Source organism: Gossypium hirsutum, chromosome A01, assembly GCF_007990345.1.
Source record: "Gossypium hirsutum isolate 1008001.06 chromosome A01, Gossypium_hirsutum_v2.1, whole genome shotgun sequence".
Lineage (NCBI taxonomy): Eukaryota > Viridiplantae > Streptophyta > Magnoliopsida > Malvales > Malvaceae > Gossypium > Gossypium hirsutum.
Window position 1 is genome coordinate 81,302 of NC_053424.1, and position 16,988 is coordinate 98,289.

Consider the following 16,988-nt stretch of genomic DNA (forward strand, 5'->3'; position numbering starts at 1 on the left):
TTAGTTGAAAGGGACATAAAGAAGAGCAAAATTATAAGACTAAATTACACAATGTGCAAATTTTAATAGTTAAATTTTCTAAAGTTAAGACAAAATTGACATAATGAATAAATCATGAAGGTTAAAATTGTTATTATATAAATTTTAAAAGTTGCCACAGTTACCTTGTTGGTAATAAAAAAAAAGAGATAAAATTAAATAGTTGAGAGACCATTTTATAACTTTTCATTAATAAGTGACAAAATAAAAATAACTTACTAATAATTGAGTTACTATTAATTTAGTTTATACAAAAATCTATATACTTACGAGTTACAAGAGGGGCTAATTACCCCCCTATAGGCAGTAATGAAATCATTACTGGCGGACCTTTATCCATAAATGAAAACAATCATAAACATGAATGCAGTGGCAAGTTGATGGATCAATGATATCTACTACCAGTAGGCAGTTGAGGTAGAGAAAAAATTGGATCATAAGTAACTTTTCAGTGCTTAAAAAGGCAATCCCCACTCCTTTTTCCTGCAGCTTTATTGATTGACGTAGTACAGGCAGCAGCAAGATGGAAGTCCCCTTTTTCCCAACCCTTTTCTCCTGTATCAAAGACTTGGTGGTGCAACAAGCCTTGTTCTCAACCTTGGAGGATTGGCTAGTGAAGCATCCCAAAATCCTCCAGTTTTCATGGGAAAGTGGCCAAACACCAGCCTCCTCTCACCGCTTCCTCACCCTCACTGTCTTGTCTTACATCTCTTTCACCTTCGTTCTCTCCCAACTATCTCGCCCATCACTTTCACGTCCACTCCTCAAATCAATCGCAGCCGTCCACAACATCTTCCTCCTTACCCTTTCTTTCATCATGGCCCTGGGTTGCCTCGTTTCCATCTTCTCCCAGGTGCCTAACTTCAACACCCTCGTTTGCTTCCCCAGGGGTACATCCCCATCGGGCCCTCTCTTTTTCTGGGCATACATCTTCTACCTCTCCAAGATTGTTGAATTCATGGACACCCTTTTGATCATCCTCAGCGGATCCATGAAGAGGCTATCCTTCCTTCACGTTTACCATCACTCCATGGTGGTCATCATGTGTTATATTTGCTTAGACAGTGCTCAGTCCTCCGTACCCATGGTGCTGGTCACCAACTGCGTGGTGCATGTCGTAATGTACACCTATTACCTGTTGTGCACCCTGGGGATGCACCCTAAGTGGAAAAAAATGGTGACGGATTTTCAACTAGTGCAGTTCTGGTTAAGCTTTTTGATCATGGCCATGCTTGTGTTCTACCACTTCACAGCTTCTGGCTGCTCTGGGATTCTGAGTTGGTGTTTCAATGCAGCCTTCATCGCCTCTCTTCTCTACTTGTTCTCAGACTTTCATGCCAAGAGTTACTCCACCAATGCCAAGGTCTTCAAGGGTAACTAATAATTAATTAAACTACCTTTTCTTTTCATTTCGTTTTCATTTTTATATGTAGTTATTGTTTCAGAGTGATTGATCAGTTGAAGAAAAAAATGAACATAATTGTCATAAATTCCTTTTACGATTTCAATTCTTCGGTGTGCATATGTATCTTAATATCAATTAATTGAAGAGATTCATTGTTAATTTATATTTTATGTTTTTACTGTAAATGCATGATTAAACAGTTCCTGCTGCATGCAATTATATTGTATTATCGTTTCTGACGATGAAGAAAATGGAACGACCGTGAAGTGAAAAAAAAAAAAAGTTGATGAGATAAATAAATGAAGGCTGACATAGAAATTGTTGTCGCAGTCAACATTAAATATGGTAAGCAGGTGAGTTAATAAGTTTGACAGGACCTCATCAAAAATTAACTTCTCCCTTTTATCGTCATATATATTATTTAAGATATTGCATGCTTTTGTCGTTTTCATTACACCAATATTTTATGTCTGGTAAGATTTGGAACAAACACCTCATGATTCATCCATTAAATTCCAATTTAACGTCATATCTAAGTTTTTTTTTTCTTAGAGAATATTAAGAAAATCCAGTGTCACATATATACACAACATAAAATAAATTTGGTAACAAAAAAATTTTGAGAGTAGGGCATCAAATGACAGTCCAATATTTCAAACTAGTTTGGTCATAAGGTCAACAATCAATTATGCAAATGATGTAAACCTAAGACACTACTTTATCACATGTATTGTTTCTACGGATTAGTTTTAATCAATTGAAGTTAATTGGGAATAAAATAAAGTAATTTACTATGAAATTGATAGAGACAATAGGTCAACCAAATGAATTATTTTTCTTCATATTAAATTATAAAACATTCAAAATGTAGTTATGACACACGAAAAAGATTTATATAAAAATATATATTTATTAAAATTTTATATGAAAATCAAATCAAATGAAATTGAAGTTTTTAAAATTATAATGCTTATGGTGAAATCAAGTACCATCTAAAAAAATTATTAAAAAAAAAGTAGAGATTAATAAGTTAGAATTGTTTGAAGAGATATTACTGAAAATGAAATTTACTTTGACCACAATCATATTATTATATTTTTTTAATATGAAAGCTTTAAACTTATCAGATTTATAATATTACTTTGTTATTTTTTAATTAATATTGTAATTATAATTTATAATGATAATTATTTATTATTTATTATTATTATTTTAAAATTTCATAACCTTCATTACTTAGGGTTTGTTTAGGGTTGCACACAAAATTAATAAAAAATTATAACCTCTGTTGCTTGGGGTTTACTTAAGGTTACACACAAAATTAATGAAAAAATTATAGCCTCCATCAATTATGATTTGTATTATAAAAAGTAAAAAATCAAGATAAATTAATTCATCGTGTTTTTCTTCATCAAATCCGATAGATGACTTCAATTCAACATTAGATAAATTCCTATTAATCTTAGTTTGCATAATATGAAGGACTTGAATTTTTAAATTTGATCCAATTTGAATTTAAATTTTATTTAATAAAATTTCTATATGATTTTAAATTAGAAAATATATTTAAAAGGTAAAAAAAAAGAGAGACAGATTTAATATTAAAATAAAAAATTAATGTTTTAACTTAATTAAATTTAAATATTAATCTTTAATTTGGTAATTTTAATATATTAAAATCCCAAATAATTTTAATATTTATATGAATTATAAAAATAGAATTGTTCTAACTTTTATTCAAAATCAAAGTGTTAAAATAGGATGCATTTCTTATATTAATATTTTATTTTCATATTAAAATAATAAAATGTAAATTAAAATGAGTTGAAATTTAATAAATATTAATTAACTTCAATTGCATATTGATTGTCATTAGGATTATTTAGTTTTATATTATTTTTTATAATTAAAATATGAGAAAATATTTGATATACGCTATCAGTGATGTTTTTAATCTTAATTCACAAGTAAAGTTAGAGGGCTAACAAGTTATAAAGATAGAGTAAAATATTAAAAAAAAAAGCCACATAACAAAATTTTAAAGTTGCTTGTGAAATAAAAAAAATATACTACCAATGTATTACTTTTGTTTTCTTCTAAATTTAAATTGATTAGTTTATTTAGTTTTATTAAATATATTATTATAAAAAAAGTTAATAAATTTTCAATTCAACTTTAATTTCAGTTACACATTTTGTACATGGTAATATTTGTTATTAAGAATATTTGATATATTAATTAGCTTTTCAGTTACAAGTTTTTTGTATAAATAATTTGTTTTGTTACATCTTATTATTTTGTCCTAATTCTCGTTTGATTGTAATTTTATCTTAATTTTTATTTTTTTTCTCTCCTAAGAGGTTAGTTTTTTAAATGGATACACGTGTTTACATGCTATTTTTGAATAAATTATTAGTTTTTATTTATTTATTTCTTTGTTTTTTTAATGTCAAGCTCGAGTCTAAAACTTTTTATTTTTATTTTTTAATGGTTTAAATTTGAATTGAGAGTATAATTTTTTTTCTAGTCCTCATCGTATTCTAACATAAAAAAAACTATTTACTAATATTATACAAATATATATCCATAATTCCATGCAAGGGAAAAGTCAGGATTTTATTGTTTGAAGTTTAGACTTTAGATAAAGCATTTATCTTTCCAATTTTCTTGCTCTTTTGTTATTCTCAATATTTATTGTTGCACGTGAAAAAGTTATTGGTGCTCATTCTATATTTAAATTGGGCATGAATTATTATAGGTATATTTCATTTATATGATTTGACATGTTTCATGCCATATTTTTATAAAATCATAACAACTTTCTATAACGTAAAATTATATTTTATCTTTTCTTTTTTTCGTAATCAGGATATATCTACTGTTAGTAGTAGTGATTAATTTTTTCAGGTGCTTTTCGAATAGGTAAATTATTAGCCATGAAATATGTTTTATTCTTAATAAAGGAGCAGTGAAAGAAGATTGTGTTTGAGTTGTTCTAACTAAAAAATTCAAGAATGACTTGAAAAGAAGAAACCAAACATATTTAAAAATAATAATAAAGAAAAAAATTAAGAACAAAGAATAAAGATTTAAAACAATAAATAAATAAAACGAAAATTAAAAAGTGGAAGGTTGATTGAAAAAATCAATTGATATAATGCCTAGATGGATAAGTGTACAATTGAACCCTTTGAGACATAAATCACAATAAATTCAATTAATAATCTAATGGAACTCTAATTAATCTAAACAAAATAAAGAGTTATATGATAAACAAATTCTTATAAAAATTTCCTATTACATAGTGAGATGACAAGTAAAGGATTTTGATAACAAATTTTGTTAAACTGGTAAGTGATAATGAAGTAAGTGATAATGTAGTGAATTAATTTGGTAAAAGCTTTGTTCCTACCAATCCATGAAAATATAAAAGTAGTGAATTATGGTAAATTTTTATATATAGAATTCAAGGTAAAAAAAATTGAAATTTGGATTCTTGGGTACTTTCTAAGTTTTTACAAGCATGATGTGTGTTTTAAACACATAGATGGAAGATCGAATTGAAGCTCTAGATTCGGGTTGGGATTTCCACGCATCTCATCTCATCACCAAGGCTTGAAGAGAGTACGAATTTGATATTTTGGTTATAGAATATGACATGTACACAAGTTATTGCAAGTGTTTTGATATAATTTGAGTTTTATAATGATTAATTGACATGAAATCATAAAAGTTGCTTCGACAATGAATGTAGCATCCCAGTACTTTGACTCGATATTCAGGTCGAGTATGAAGGTGTTACATTGAAATTTAATAGTTGAGTGACCATTTTATAACTTTTTATAATTAGGTGACAAAAAATTTCAGTAATAATTAGGTATTAATTTTGTAACAAATTTACTAATAATTAGATAATTAAGCAACAGTTTAATTTACCCAAAAATCTATTTACTTACAAGTTACAAGAGGGGTAGGCTAATTACCCCCTATCCATAAATGATTTCATTACTGGCGGACCATTATCCATAAATGAATAACCATAAACAGGAATGCAGTGGATGGATCAATGATATCCAGTACCAGTAGGCAGTTGAGAAAAAATTGGATCATAAGTAACTTTTCAGTGCTTATAAAGGCAATCCCCCCCTTCTCCTTTTTGCTGCAGCTTTTTTAACTGAGTAGTACTAGAGTAGTAAAGGCAGCAGCAAGATGGAAGTGCCCTTTTTCCCAACCCTTTTCTCCTGTATCAAAGACTTGGTGGTGCAACAAGCCTTGTTCTCAACCTTGGAGGATTGGCTAGTGAAGCATCCCAAAATCCTCCAGTTTTCATGGGAAAATGGCCAAACACCAGCTTCTCTCATCGCTTCCTCACCCTCACTGTCTTGTCTTACATCTCTTTCACCTTCGTTCTCTCCCAATTATCTCGCCCTTCACTTTCACGTCCACTCTTCAAATCAATCACAGCCGTCGACAACATCTTCCTCCTTACCCTTTCTTTCACCATGGCCCTGGGTTGCCTCGCTTCCAACTTCTCCCAGGTGCCTAACTTCAAGAACCTCGTTTGCTTCCCTAGGGGTACATCCCCATCGGGCCCTCTCTTTTTCTGGGCATACATCTTCTACCTCTCCAAGATTGTTGAATTCATAGACACCCTTTTGATCATCCTCAGTGGATCCATGAAGAGGCTATCCTTCATTCATGGCTACCATCACTCCATGGTGGTCATCATGTGTTATATTTGCTTAGAAAGTGCTCAGTCCTCTGTACCCATGGTGCTGGTCACCAACTGCGTGGTGCATGTCGTAATGTACACATATTACCTGTTGTGCACCCTGGGGATGCACCCCAAGTGGAAGAAAATAGTGACGGATTTTCAACTAGTGCAGTTCCGGTTAAGCTTTTTGATCATGGCCGTGGTTGTGTTCTACCACTTCACTGCTTCTGGCTGCTCTGGGATTCTGAGTTGGTGATGATGATGATAGATATGAGGTGATGATGAGGAGGAAATGTCATTTGAGACTTGGCCTTTTGTGCATCACTAATGCATAGGTTGTTTTGTATTTTTTGTAGTTTTTTCTTGGTTGATTGGTATTTATCGTCAGATTAATTTGATGATGGCGAGGCTAGTAGGATGCAAATTTCACTAATTTAATCGAGTTGATACATCTTTGGTTTGTTTCTGAATAATTCTAGTGTTACAAATTTTAACACCCCATACCTAACTCAATCATTGAGTTCGAATTATAGGATATCATATTTATTGTCGAAACAACTACGAATAATTAAATTCGATATTTGACAATAAACATCATATGTGAGCCTCTCGTGCATAAAACATGTTATATAAACATTTTTGGGTTAATTTGAGCTCTCATCCAGCTGTGCTTTTAACTGTCCTTTCACTATTAGGTAGAAGTTAAAAGCATTGATTTTGTATTATTTATTTAAATTTAATTGCACATGAAATTAATAAATAAATAAATTTAGAAACATGTAATAATATTAAAAAATTAAAATTAAAATAAATATTATTAACTCACCTCGCAATAGTCCTAGTTACTCCATGTTTCGAAGGGTGCTCGAGTTTAGAGGAATAGTCTAGCTTTTTAACTATGATTTTACTGTTGTTGTTGACAATTGTTGTCTTCAAAATTTTGTCGCTCAACAACTATACATTAATTACAATCATGGGCTGGGTTGCATCATGATCCAAAATTTTTTATTTTCTCCATTTAGATTTATTTTTGTTTGTTTGTCTTAATTTACTATTCATTTTTATTTTAAAAAATATTTTAAAGAATATTTCATATTTAAATTTGAATAAAATAAATTTATTTAATAAATAATAATTTTAAGAGTTTATATTAGGTTTGAATCACATCTAAATTCATTATATAATTTACATATCAAAATTGAAGCCAATTATTTCGTACATTAAAAAGGCCATTTTGATGCATCGTGAACTTCGTGCTGAGTTTTAAGAAGGCTTTTTGGTGCAATCCCCAATAAAAAGAAAAGTCAGTGGAGACCAATTTCTTTTTGTCTTTCTCTTATCTTTTGTTTTATGTTCTTATTATTTAAAAAACATAATTTCATTTATATTTCACTATTTAAATTTTAAAAATTAGATTATTTATATATTTATTAGCCTTTCAAATAATATTTTATAACCTAATAATTATTTTATTTTGTATCAATAAAAATCTCACCGAATATATTAGTGTGAAGGAGTTTATGTTTGGAGTTTTGTATTTAACTTTGGGGGTAACAACATGTTGACATTTTGTGCGAGCCGAAGAGTGATGTTAAAAAACAAAAACAAAGGAACCAAAACTGTGGTATGCGTTCGGCCAAAAACAACATATTAAACGTTTCCAAACTATTAAACCAAATATAACATGAAAAACAGAAATGAGATTGGAGAAGCAAGCAACCATTAGTTTGTTTGTTTCATTCCTTTTTCTTTTCTTCCTTTAATGGCTCCTTCTATTTCTTCTATTTTCATTTCCCACACTTTCAATGCTTTCGCTTCCTTCACTAACTGCTCTAAAAACAACAAAAACCACACTACTCCACCTTCACAACATAAAAATCATCAACTTTTTTCTTCTTCTCCAGGAAAAGTGTCTTTCGCCGCTGCAACAGGGGAGCTTTTCTTGGGAATTGCATCAAGATTTATTAAAAGCAGTTCCAATTATGAAGATTCAGGCTCTACAATCCCTGTTTTCAGCAGACCCAGAAAGAGAATCAATGGGAGTGAGGCTGGAAACAATGATAAGGACAGAATTGGGTTAGTGATGGAGGATGAAATTGAGCCAGAGGTGATATGGGAACAACGAGTCAAGGATATTGAAGCTGAAAAAGAAAGAAGAGTGGTTACTAGCCCTGGGTTTAGCTTCTCTGCTGCTGGCCTCTTGTTTCCTTATCATCTTGGAGTTGCCCAGTTCCTCATTGAAAAGGGTTACATAAAGGTTTGATCTTTTGCTTTTCCCCCCCTCATTTTACAGAAGTAGATTGTATGATTGTTCATCAATTCAGTTTGATTTCTGTTAACTGGCAGGTTCATGTTTATTGGTAGGGAAATTCATTTAGAAATCTCTTTCTTTTGAGAGAAGCTAGAATTGAAGAATCTTGGCTTTCTTGAGCTTTAATTTTATGCTATAAGCAAGCATATGAAGTTAACTGATGGTGCCTATTTTAAAGTAGATACCGTAGTCCGTATATTTTCTAGAAAGTAACAATTTGAAAACATAATTAAACTTGATCACTATTCTCTTAACCTTGGTTTTTTTCTTAACGAATGGACATGGTCCAGTTTGGATATTGAGTGCTCTTTGAGTTCTTGAGAACACTGACAAACTCTTTATATGACTCTGTGCTGTAATATTTCATCCTGAACCACTCTGGCCGTACCTGATATTTCTTTTTTTCCACTCTGATGCAGGAAACCACACCATTGGCTGGTTCATCTGCTGGTGCCATAATATGTGCAGTGATTGCTTCTGGAGCTAGCATGGATGAAGCCTTAAAAGCTACTAAGGACCTGGCTGATGATTGCCGGCTTAAAGGGACTGCATTTCGTCTTGGGGTATGCCTAGGCCTAGCACAGTGACTTATTTGTGGCTTAATGCGCTTAGAGTTAGCAATAAACTAATTTCAATTGGTAACTTTTAGCCACTCACATGACTTGTTTGTGGCAAAGAGAAAGAAAATATTTGCTTATTTTGATTAGCTCTTGTTTTTTGCAATAGTTTTTACTCATCTTTCTAATATCAAGTTTAAATTTATACTAATTATTCTTTATTTTAAGTCTAACGATTTTAACACATGTATTAAATAAACATTTTCCTCATGTTATTGCACTAATAACCACACGTGTCATTATTATTTTGTTTTATAAATTTTAGTTCCTTTATGTTTTTATAGTGTGTATGATTGATGGTCATTAATTGCTAATAATCATGTATCTTTGCAATCTAATTGCTCAACACAAACGGATGCAAAGATTAACATTTGAATTTAATCATGAATGATTTTAAAGGATCTTGATTTCATCAGCTTTGATATTTTAGTGGCTTAATATCTCATTTACTTTTTTTGGCCATTTGCTTATTATCTCACTAAAGAACTCATATTTCTGCATCAGCGTTTGATAAGTTTTCACTTTTATGTTAACTTATGCTTTTTTAAAACCGACAGGCTGTTCTCCGAGATATTCTTGACAAGTTTCTGCCTGATGATATTCATACTAGGTCCAATGGGAGGGTTCGTGGTGAGTATGATAATTTGAAAACAAACTAGAAACTGTATGCATATTCTTTTATACTGGGAGTACATAGAGCTGATAATTAAATTTTCTTTGAAGCATATGAGAAAATAATATTATCATCCTACAATTCTAATCTTTGAATGACACATTTAGATCATGATGACATTGAGATAGATAGGCGTTGGGATAGTAACATGCAAAGCATTGGTCAAATCATAATGTTAGAGAGATGCTAGCTGAGGTCGAGATTGTTTTTTAAAATACGGAAGTAGCTACAAACACATTATGAAGATGGTGGAGGGTGTTACTATAACTTCAGTTGTTTTTACACTAGATTCACTAATCTACCTTTCTCTGTGCCAAGATAAATTCTCTCTTTTTAGTGTATGACATTCTTTACAAAACAATTTGCATAACATTGATGTCTGATTTTGACTTGCGAATCTCCACCACTTTCAGCAATTAACATTTCTTTTATTGTGCAACTATAATGTCAGTTGCTGTAACTCAGATTCTTTGGAGGCCTAGGGGTTTACTGGTAGATCAATTTGATTCTAAAGAAGATTTGATCAATGCAGTCATTACATCTTCCTTCATTCCTGGGTAATTGGTTAAGGCATAGTTCTGCATTGAAATGCTTGCTACGAAGTTACGAGAATCTGATACAAAACATCTTTGCAGGTATCTTGCTCCTCGCCCAGCAACAATGTTCCGAAATCGTCTATGCATTGATGGGGGTTTGACATTATTTATGCCCCCAACATCTGCTTCTAAAACGGTATTTTCTTGAGATCGTTTAAAACTGAACCTGCCTCCAAAAATTCCGGGAAACTATTTGTCCCAAGACATTCTATTTTACTGAAATTTGCAATCTGATATAGGTTTGAAACAAGAATATCTAATCATAATGGTTTTGAATTGAATTGCTAGCTGTTGAGTGTCATTTTGATATTCTGATTAGCACTACAATAATATATGTGGTCTCAAAAGTTACTGAAGTGTTTTGTTGCTGTCGAATACAAAGCTTGGATTCAGTCAAATCTGTTTTAAGATCCACATATCATTTTACATGTGATTATTGTTAAGACTTGAAATAGCCTTGTATAGTAATTCACCATAGTTTATTAATCACTGGTCAAGATTTACAAGGACGAGATTGGCCTACGTTTATAGGTAGTGTTATTACTCTTGTTTATCCGATGTTTTACAGTTGCAGTGAACTATGGAATTGAAGTCTTTTGACTTTGAGATAGGTAAAAAGTGGTAGTATCCTATTCCACTGGACCTAATACCAAGCAATGATGATTACACAAACTTACTCCTGATGGTGATATGATGGCTGATTTGTCTTTGCAGGTCCGAGTCTGTGCTTTCCCAGCCAGTCAGTTGGGGTTGCAAGGAATTGGGATTAGTCCGGACTGCAATCCTGAGAATAGGGCTAGTGGAAGAGAGGTAATCCCATAGGTCTGCAAATGTTGATTGTTTCCCTCAAGTATAAACCTCTGAACTCTTGTTGCCAACTCCTCACAGCTTTTCAATTGGGCATTGGAGCCAGCAGATGATGAAATTCTTGATAGGCTCTTTGAGTTTGGATATCTAGATGCAGCCGTATGGGGAGAGCAGAACCCTGTCAAGGACATTGTTGCAGATAACAGTCCCCTTGTTGGGAATGGTTCTGCCAAGTAAATACTTAGATGGTCGGATAGCATTTCAGGGTAACTCTTAAGTCTCAACCCTGGCAAGTAGGAGACTCGAATTTCATTTGGAGTGCTAGACCATGGCTAAAATATAGATATAGTAGCCAATATTATATAAAGTTTATATGGTATGAAATTGTCAGACGACCATGAGGTGTCATAGGTATAGTAAGTGAGGAAGAAAGGAATTGAAATGTAGAATTTAGGATAAGGATATAATATTTTACTCTGGGATGATGTCAAAATCCATTCATTCTTATCCATCTCATGTTCTCCATTGCGTTGTAATCTGAGGATTTCTTTGTATAATACCAGTAAAACTACAGTTGCTCACTCTTGGATCATATTAAACATCATCTCGTTTTTATGGATGATCCAAGTAGTAATCTTGGAAAGCACTAATCATTTACCAAAAAACAAACTTAATTACAGATTTGAAAGAGTTTAAACTGAGGAGTGAGTTGTGACAGACAATTAGAGGGTGAGTGGCAGACAGAAACAATCCCACATTTTTGTATCCTTTTTTTGCAGCAAGTCAAAAAGGTATTGAAGAGACGCATGAAGCCCCTGCATATAGCGTGGTCAACGACATATCTCATAGCTTTGCTTTGTTGAGGTTGCGGTCTTTAAGACTGTTGCGTTGTCTATTCATTCTGACTTTGCAAGGGACAATTATGACAGGCAGAGAATATTTTTTTTGTTTGGTGGATAGCAACAAACACGACATGATCGAAAATGGCTTCTTATTTCAAACCAGATATTTCTCTTCTTTGCAGTAGAAGGAACAAATCTATCCTTTAATCCTGTCAAGTTCCAGCAACTGAACAAAACCCTTTCTGACATATTTGTAACAGATCTATGGGGGATTCTGAGAGGCGCAGTTGCAGAGCCAATTTGGCATTCTGTCCACCTCCACCAATAATTCTTGGTAGTGGAGGTGGCCAGTATGTCAAACAGGCAGTGTAAATTTGTCACTGAGAAACCCCAAGAGAAATTAATGAAATACCCCTTTACCATCATGTCTTCATCTGTTGAGGTACAACTATATCATGTAGTCTTGGAAATGCCAATTCCAACGCCCTAATATCTATCTTTTCTTGCATATATATGTATTATCTTCTTCTTCTTCTTCAATATGTTATTGAATCCAGTTTGCTGGCAATGCTTTAAACTTGCTTTGGTCATCTCTTCAGCATTTTTTTTCTCAGGTGGAAAACTAAAGTTACCTGATATCCTCATCCAGATTTTGCCATGGGTTGGAGTTTTCTGATCCATGAATTTGTTCACAAATTTGATCTGTACGTTTCTTTAACACATATATATATGTTTTTTTTTTCTGATCCATGAACTCTCTTGCATGCTGTATACTTCTATCCTCTCATATACTGGCTCTCAACATCTCATCACCATGCGAACTGCACTCTGTCTCCGCCCTCTTCTTGGTCATAGACACATACAAGCGTTTGTATATATTTCTTCTGCTCTGCTGCATGGCATGCAGTACGTGCATTTGGTAATTTGGAGGTCAAATATAGATCAAAATTAGACTATAACTATAGCCATGGGAATTTCTTATGTTAATCAAACTCCATGTGGGATGATCATTGCGAAGAGAATAACAACTCGTTTAACTTTAAGCTGCGATTAAATAACCATTCGTTATTCGATTATTTCTTGAATTTTTTTTATCCAACACATTCATTCTACGTTTGAGTTTTCAATTACTCTATTGTAGAAGAAGCGAATGCATTAGTTATAAGTATCATGCCCAATTATCTTTTGTTCCACAGCCTAAATACAAATGTTTATTTATATTTGAAAATATTAAATTTTGTAGCAGGAATAAGAAAATAACAAATAAAAACTTTGGGCTGTGATTTGAATGGGGTTTTGATTTCAATGGGCTTTTCCGGAACAGAAATCTCATCAGTCCAAATATCGACCATTTTATGTACGTTGATAATTCTAAAATAAATTTAAAACACTTTATAAAAATTAAACCAAAAAGAAAAAAAAAGAGAAAGAAATTCGACCAAAACATATCCATCGCGAGGGTTTTCGAGTTAACCTTGGTCGTCTTTTCTATCAAATTAACAAGTAAATTCCAAATGGGAAGCACCGCCGTCGAGAAGACAGCAGAAGAGCTTCAGCGAGAGATTGATGAGCTTCATCGCCAGCAACGCGAGGTTTCTATTTCTTTCTCTCTTTCTTTTTCTTGTAAATACGACTCTACGAATACTGTTAAGCTACATTCTTTTCTTTATTAATTTGTGTATGCTTTATATAGATTACAGAGAGGCTGAGAGATCCTCGAGGACTCCGAAGAGGAGGACTGTCAGGCATCGGTCCTCGTAACTTCGCCGCCAATGGTTCTCGTCAGCGTGGCTTTCTTCGACCTGTATGCTTCTGTTTCTCTTTAATTCTCGCTTTTGCTGTTTTTCGCCTTTTTTAGGGTTTAAGTTTTCTTCTTTTTGTTTCTTGTAGGCGGATAGGATTGATGGAGAAGATCAACCTCCGGCTAAGAGGCGATTGTCATCAGCTGTTGTCAAGGTAAACCATTTCTTGCTCGATTTTCGTTAACAATTAGTGACTATTAAAAGTCTATTGATTCAACGAGCTTTTCTTATGCTCTTTTTTATATTGTTAATTTGTTAATTTTGGACTGAAGGTTGAAGATGGAGAGATTGTTGATGATGAAGTAGCAAAGGATGCCAGTGACATGGCTGTCGAAGGATCTGGTGCAGTACATGAGAGTGATAGAAAGCTTTCGACTCAGCAGCAAAGTGGTTGGTCTAGAAGGGATGTAAATCAAAGACCACTGAAGAAGGTTTTTCTGCACTCTAAATTTAAATTTTTATTGAGCTGTGGGATTATTTATGTCCATGCATTGTGACATTCTTTTTATCCTTGTTTTTTGTTATTAGGATGCTGAAGTTCCGGTTGCTGAGCATGTTCCAAGGATTTTGCCCAAGGATGACGACCCAAGCTTGATTAATAGGAATAAAAGAATGTTGGGTCAACTTTTAGGGACTTTGGAGGTATTTATGTCGTAGTTTCTATCTTAGTGAAATGTTAATCATTGAAATTCCTACTTTGGATTGAAATAGAACCACACCAGCTTACTAAGTACAGCAAGGATCTAAAGAAACTGCTTTAACAGAAACTATAAGCTGCAAAGTTTAGCAATAGTTGCGATATAGAGCTCCTTCTCGTGGATAATTTCTATTTCAGCCTCACATCTCCAGTTTTGATGGTTTTATTTAAATAAATAGATTCTTGGTCCGGAACTAGGAAAATCAATCATTTAGAACCCCTACAAGCTATTTATTTTGGTATTTGTGTTGTAAAGCCCCCATTTGTGCCCCCTCACCAACACACACAAAAAAAAAGGAAAAAAAGATCATTTCCTTGTACTTAATGCTGGTATTACCTATTTCTGCCTGCTGGCTTTTGTAGATTCATAACAGCATATCTTTTTTTGTTTTCATTTCTGCAGAGATTCAGGAAAGAAGATAAGCAACTTTCAGGGACAGAGGCATATATGAGACGGTCAAATTCCTTGCAAAGAGTAAGCTTCTGCTTTTTCATATTATGAATTTCTGGTTTCATTTGTAAACCGAGTAACTTCTTATTGTTAGTTTCTTATCATTAGCTAGCAATTCTTAGGGAATACCAAAAGAAATAATCATTGTACGGTTTGGGGATTTACTATGATAAAGTATTTTGCTGGTTGATAAATGTTTGGATTTCTTCATAGGCTGAGCAAAGAGCTCGCGAAGAAAGTGAGAAGCTGAGGCAACAAGAGCGTGAACAAATAGCAGAAAAGAGGAGGAGAGATCTGGTTTGTCATTGATCATTATTGCTGTTAGTTGACGTTAAAAGTTGTTAGATGCAGAAGTAAATGAACATTATTGCTTTCCCCTTCTGTTTTTCAGACTCTCAGGGCTCGTGTAGCTGCCAAGGCTGAAGAAAAGAAGCTGGAGTTGTTGTTTCTTCAGTGGAGTGAGCACCACAAAAAGCTTAGCAATTTTATAAGGTATATATGTAATATCAATTTTAGCATGATATGGTGTCAGCACCTTTCAGGCATAAAACATTTTCTGCTTTAATGTTGCTTTTGCTATGAATGGCTCTGGTATTAACACCCTTTCCGCCTGTTGCAGGTTAATTTTAACTTTGGTCCAGTAGTGTCCATATTCACAATTTTATTGAGACAAAGATAAGTTTCTGTTCAAGTGCATAGTAGTGTTGAAGCATCTGAAGACTTCAATGTTCCTGCTTTCTAGGATCTAGGTAGACTGCAACAATTATTTTTTGGATAATTTTGTACTCATCTTGATTGCTCTTGGAATGTATTTCAGGACGAAAACTGAGCCTCCAATATATTATTTACCAACTAAACCATTGCATGAAGATGCAGCCATATATGAGCAGCAGAAAGAACAAGTAAGTTGTCTAAGTCTCATGCTATTAACAAGAAGACCAATTTTCTTCCCTAGTTTGTTGTCAAAAGCTAGAATTCCTGAAAAAGGTGCCATTTTTTCATGGACTTTCCAACTATCTTGTGGATGCTATTTCAATTTTTCAAATTTCAGTCTTTTAGAGTGGCAGGGATAGTTTGTATCGGCATTGTGCTACAATTAATGCACTCTGTTTCCGAAAGAGTTCACTGCAAAATCAATTATAAGAGGAAGATGGGCAGTTGTATTTCATCCTAATAATTAGAAATATCAACAATCATCTGCCTGACATCACTTTCTTTCTAATATTAACAATCTGACTTATTATTGTGTGATGCTAATTACTCTTGATATCTATATATTTGCAATTGCATGACAGGAGTATTTGGAATGGAAGACAGCAAGGAGGGAGGAACTGTCTGAATATCAGAAACAGATAGGAGAAGAATATGTAGGGAACGTGGAAAAGGAGTTGGAGAGGTGGCAAAATGCTCGGAAAGCTAGGAAAGTAAACAATGACATGAACCTACAAGAAACAATGGACAAAGAATTGGATAGCCATAGACTGGAGCATGGTCCAAAGAAGAGAAAGATACCAGGTGGAAACAACAATGAAGATGAGGAAGATGTGGAAGATATCAATGTTGGGGAAGATGATATGATGGATGATGTGTTGGATGTTGATGATAATAATGGTAGGAGGGGAGATGAAACAGCGAAAGCAGAGCCCGATGTTGATCAGCTTTGAACCTTAGGCCGTAGGTCAGGTCAATCTTTACTAGTAGGTCTTTTTTTTTTTGGTTGTTTTAGCATTCATTTTGGCTGTGGCATGGCATGATTCCTCTTTTTGTTTCTCCTTTAACCCGTTACTAGATTAGATTTTAGATGCGTTTTCCTATATAATGCCCAAATACTTTTAACATTATTATCTAAATAACAATAGCCGATATCAGAAATTAGAAATTTGTGTTGGAGTCATTTTTGCAGTCAGGTAAAAAGAAGGCAGGCTAATAATTAAGAAGAAAAAAAGTGAATAAAAGCTTGTATTTCCTCGAAAGTGAAGTTGGCGTGAAAGTTAAAATTTACTTGCTTAGTTACCAAGTATTTACCATTTATTA

At 33.2% G+C, this 16,988-nt stretch overlaps 3 protein-coding genes, 1 non-coding gene and 1 pseudogene across 4 annotated transcripts; all 5 read left to right on the forward strand.

Moving 5' to 3' along the window:
- The first annotated feature begins 388 nt into the window (after positions 1-388).
- Positions 389-1,607, forward strand: LOC107939216 (elongation of fatty acids protein sre1). Its single transcript, XM_016872509.2, has one exon. The coding sequence runs from the start codon at positions 563-565 to the stop codon at positions 1,418-1,420; it is 858 nt and encodes a 285-aa protein (XP_016727998.1). The 5' UTR covers positions 389-562; the 3' UTR covers positions 1,421-1,607.
- Positions 1,608-5,590: 3,983 nt separating this feature from the next.
- LOC107939219 (elongation of fatty acids protein sre1-like) lies at positions 5,591-6,607 on the forward strand (annotated as a pseudogene).
- A 1,085-nt stretch (positions 6,608-7,692) lies between these two features.
- LOC107939224 (uncharacterized) lies at positions 7,693-11,743 on the forward strand. Its single transcript, XM_016872515.2, has 7 exons — positions 7,693-8,415; positions 8,889-9,032; positions 9,644-9,716; positions 10,211-10,316; positions 10,395-10,491; positions 11,070-11,165; positions 11,244-11,743. The coding sequence occupies exons 1-7, from the start codon at positions 7,921-7,923 to the stop codon at positions 11,397-11,399; spliced, it is 1,167 nt and encodes a 388-aa protein (XP_016728004.1). The 5' UTR covers positions 7,693-7,920; the 3' UTR covers positions 11,400-11,743.
- A 1,650-nt stretch (positions 11,744-13,393) lies between these two features.
- On the forward strand, positions 13,394-16,835 carry LOC107939223 (pinin). The gene is made up of 10 exons (XM_016872513.2): positions 13,394-13,596; positions 13,698-13,808; positions 13,895-13,960; positions 14,079-14,237; positions 14,335-14,448; positions 14,907-14,978; positions 15,168-15,251; positions 15,346-15,446; positions 15,772-15,856; positions 16,250-16,835. Exons 1-10 carry the CDS (start codon positions 13,519-13,521, stop codon positions 16,616-16,618), a joined length of 1,239 nt encoding a protein of 412 aa, XP_016728002.1. The 5' UTR covers positions 13,394-13,518; the 3' UTR covers positions 16,619-16,835.
- Positions 16,015-16,164, forward strand: LOC121207274 (small nucleolar RNA snoR135). The gene has a single exon (XR_005902371.1). It is a non-coding gene; the product is annotated as a small nucleolar RNA snoR135 (small nucleolar RNA).
- Positions 16,836-16,988: the final 153 nt, after the last annotated feature.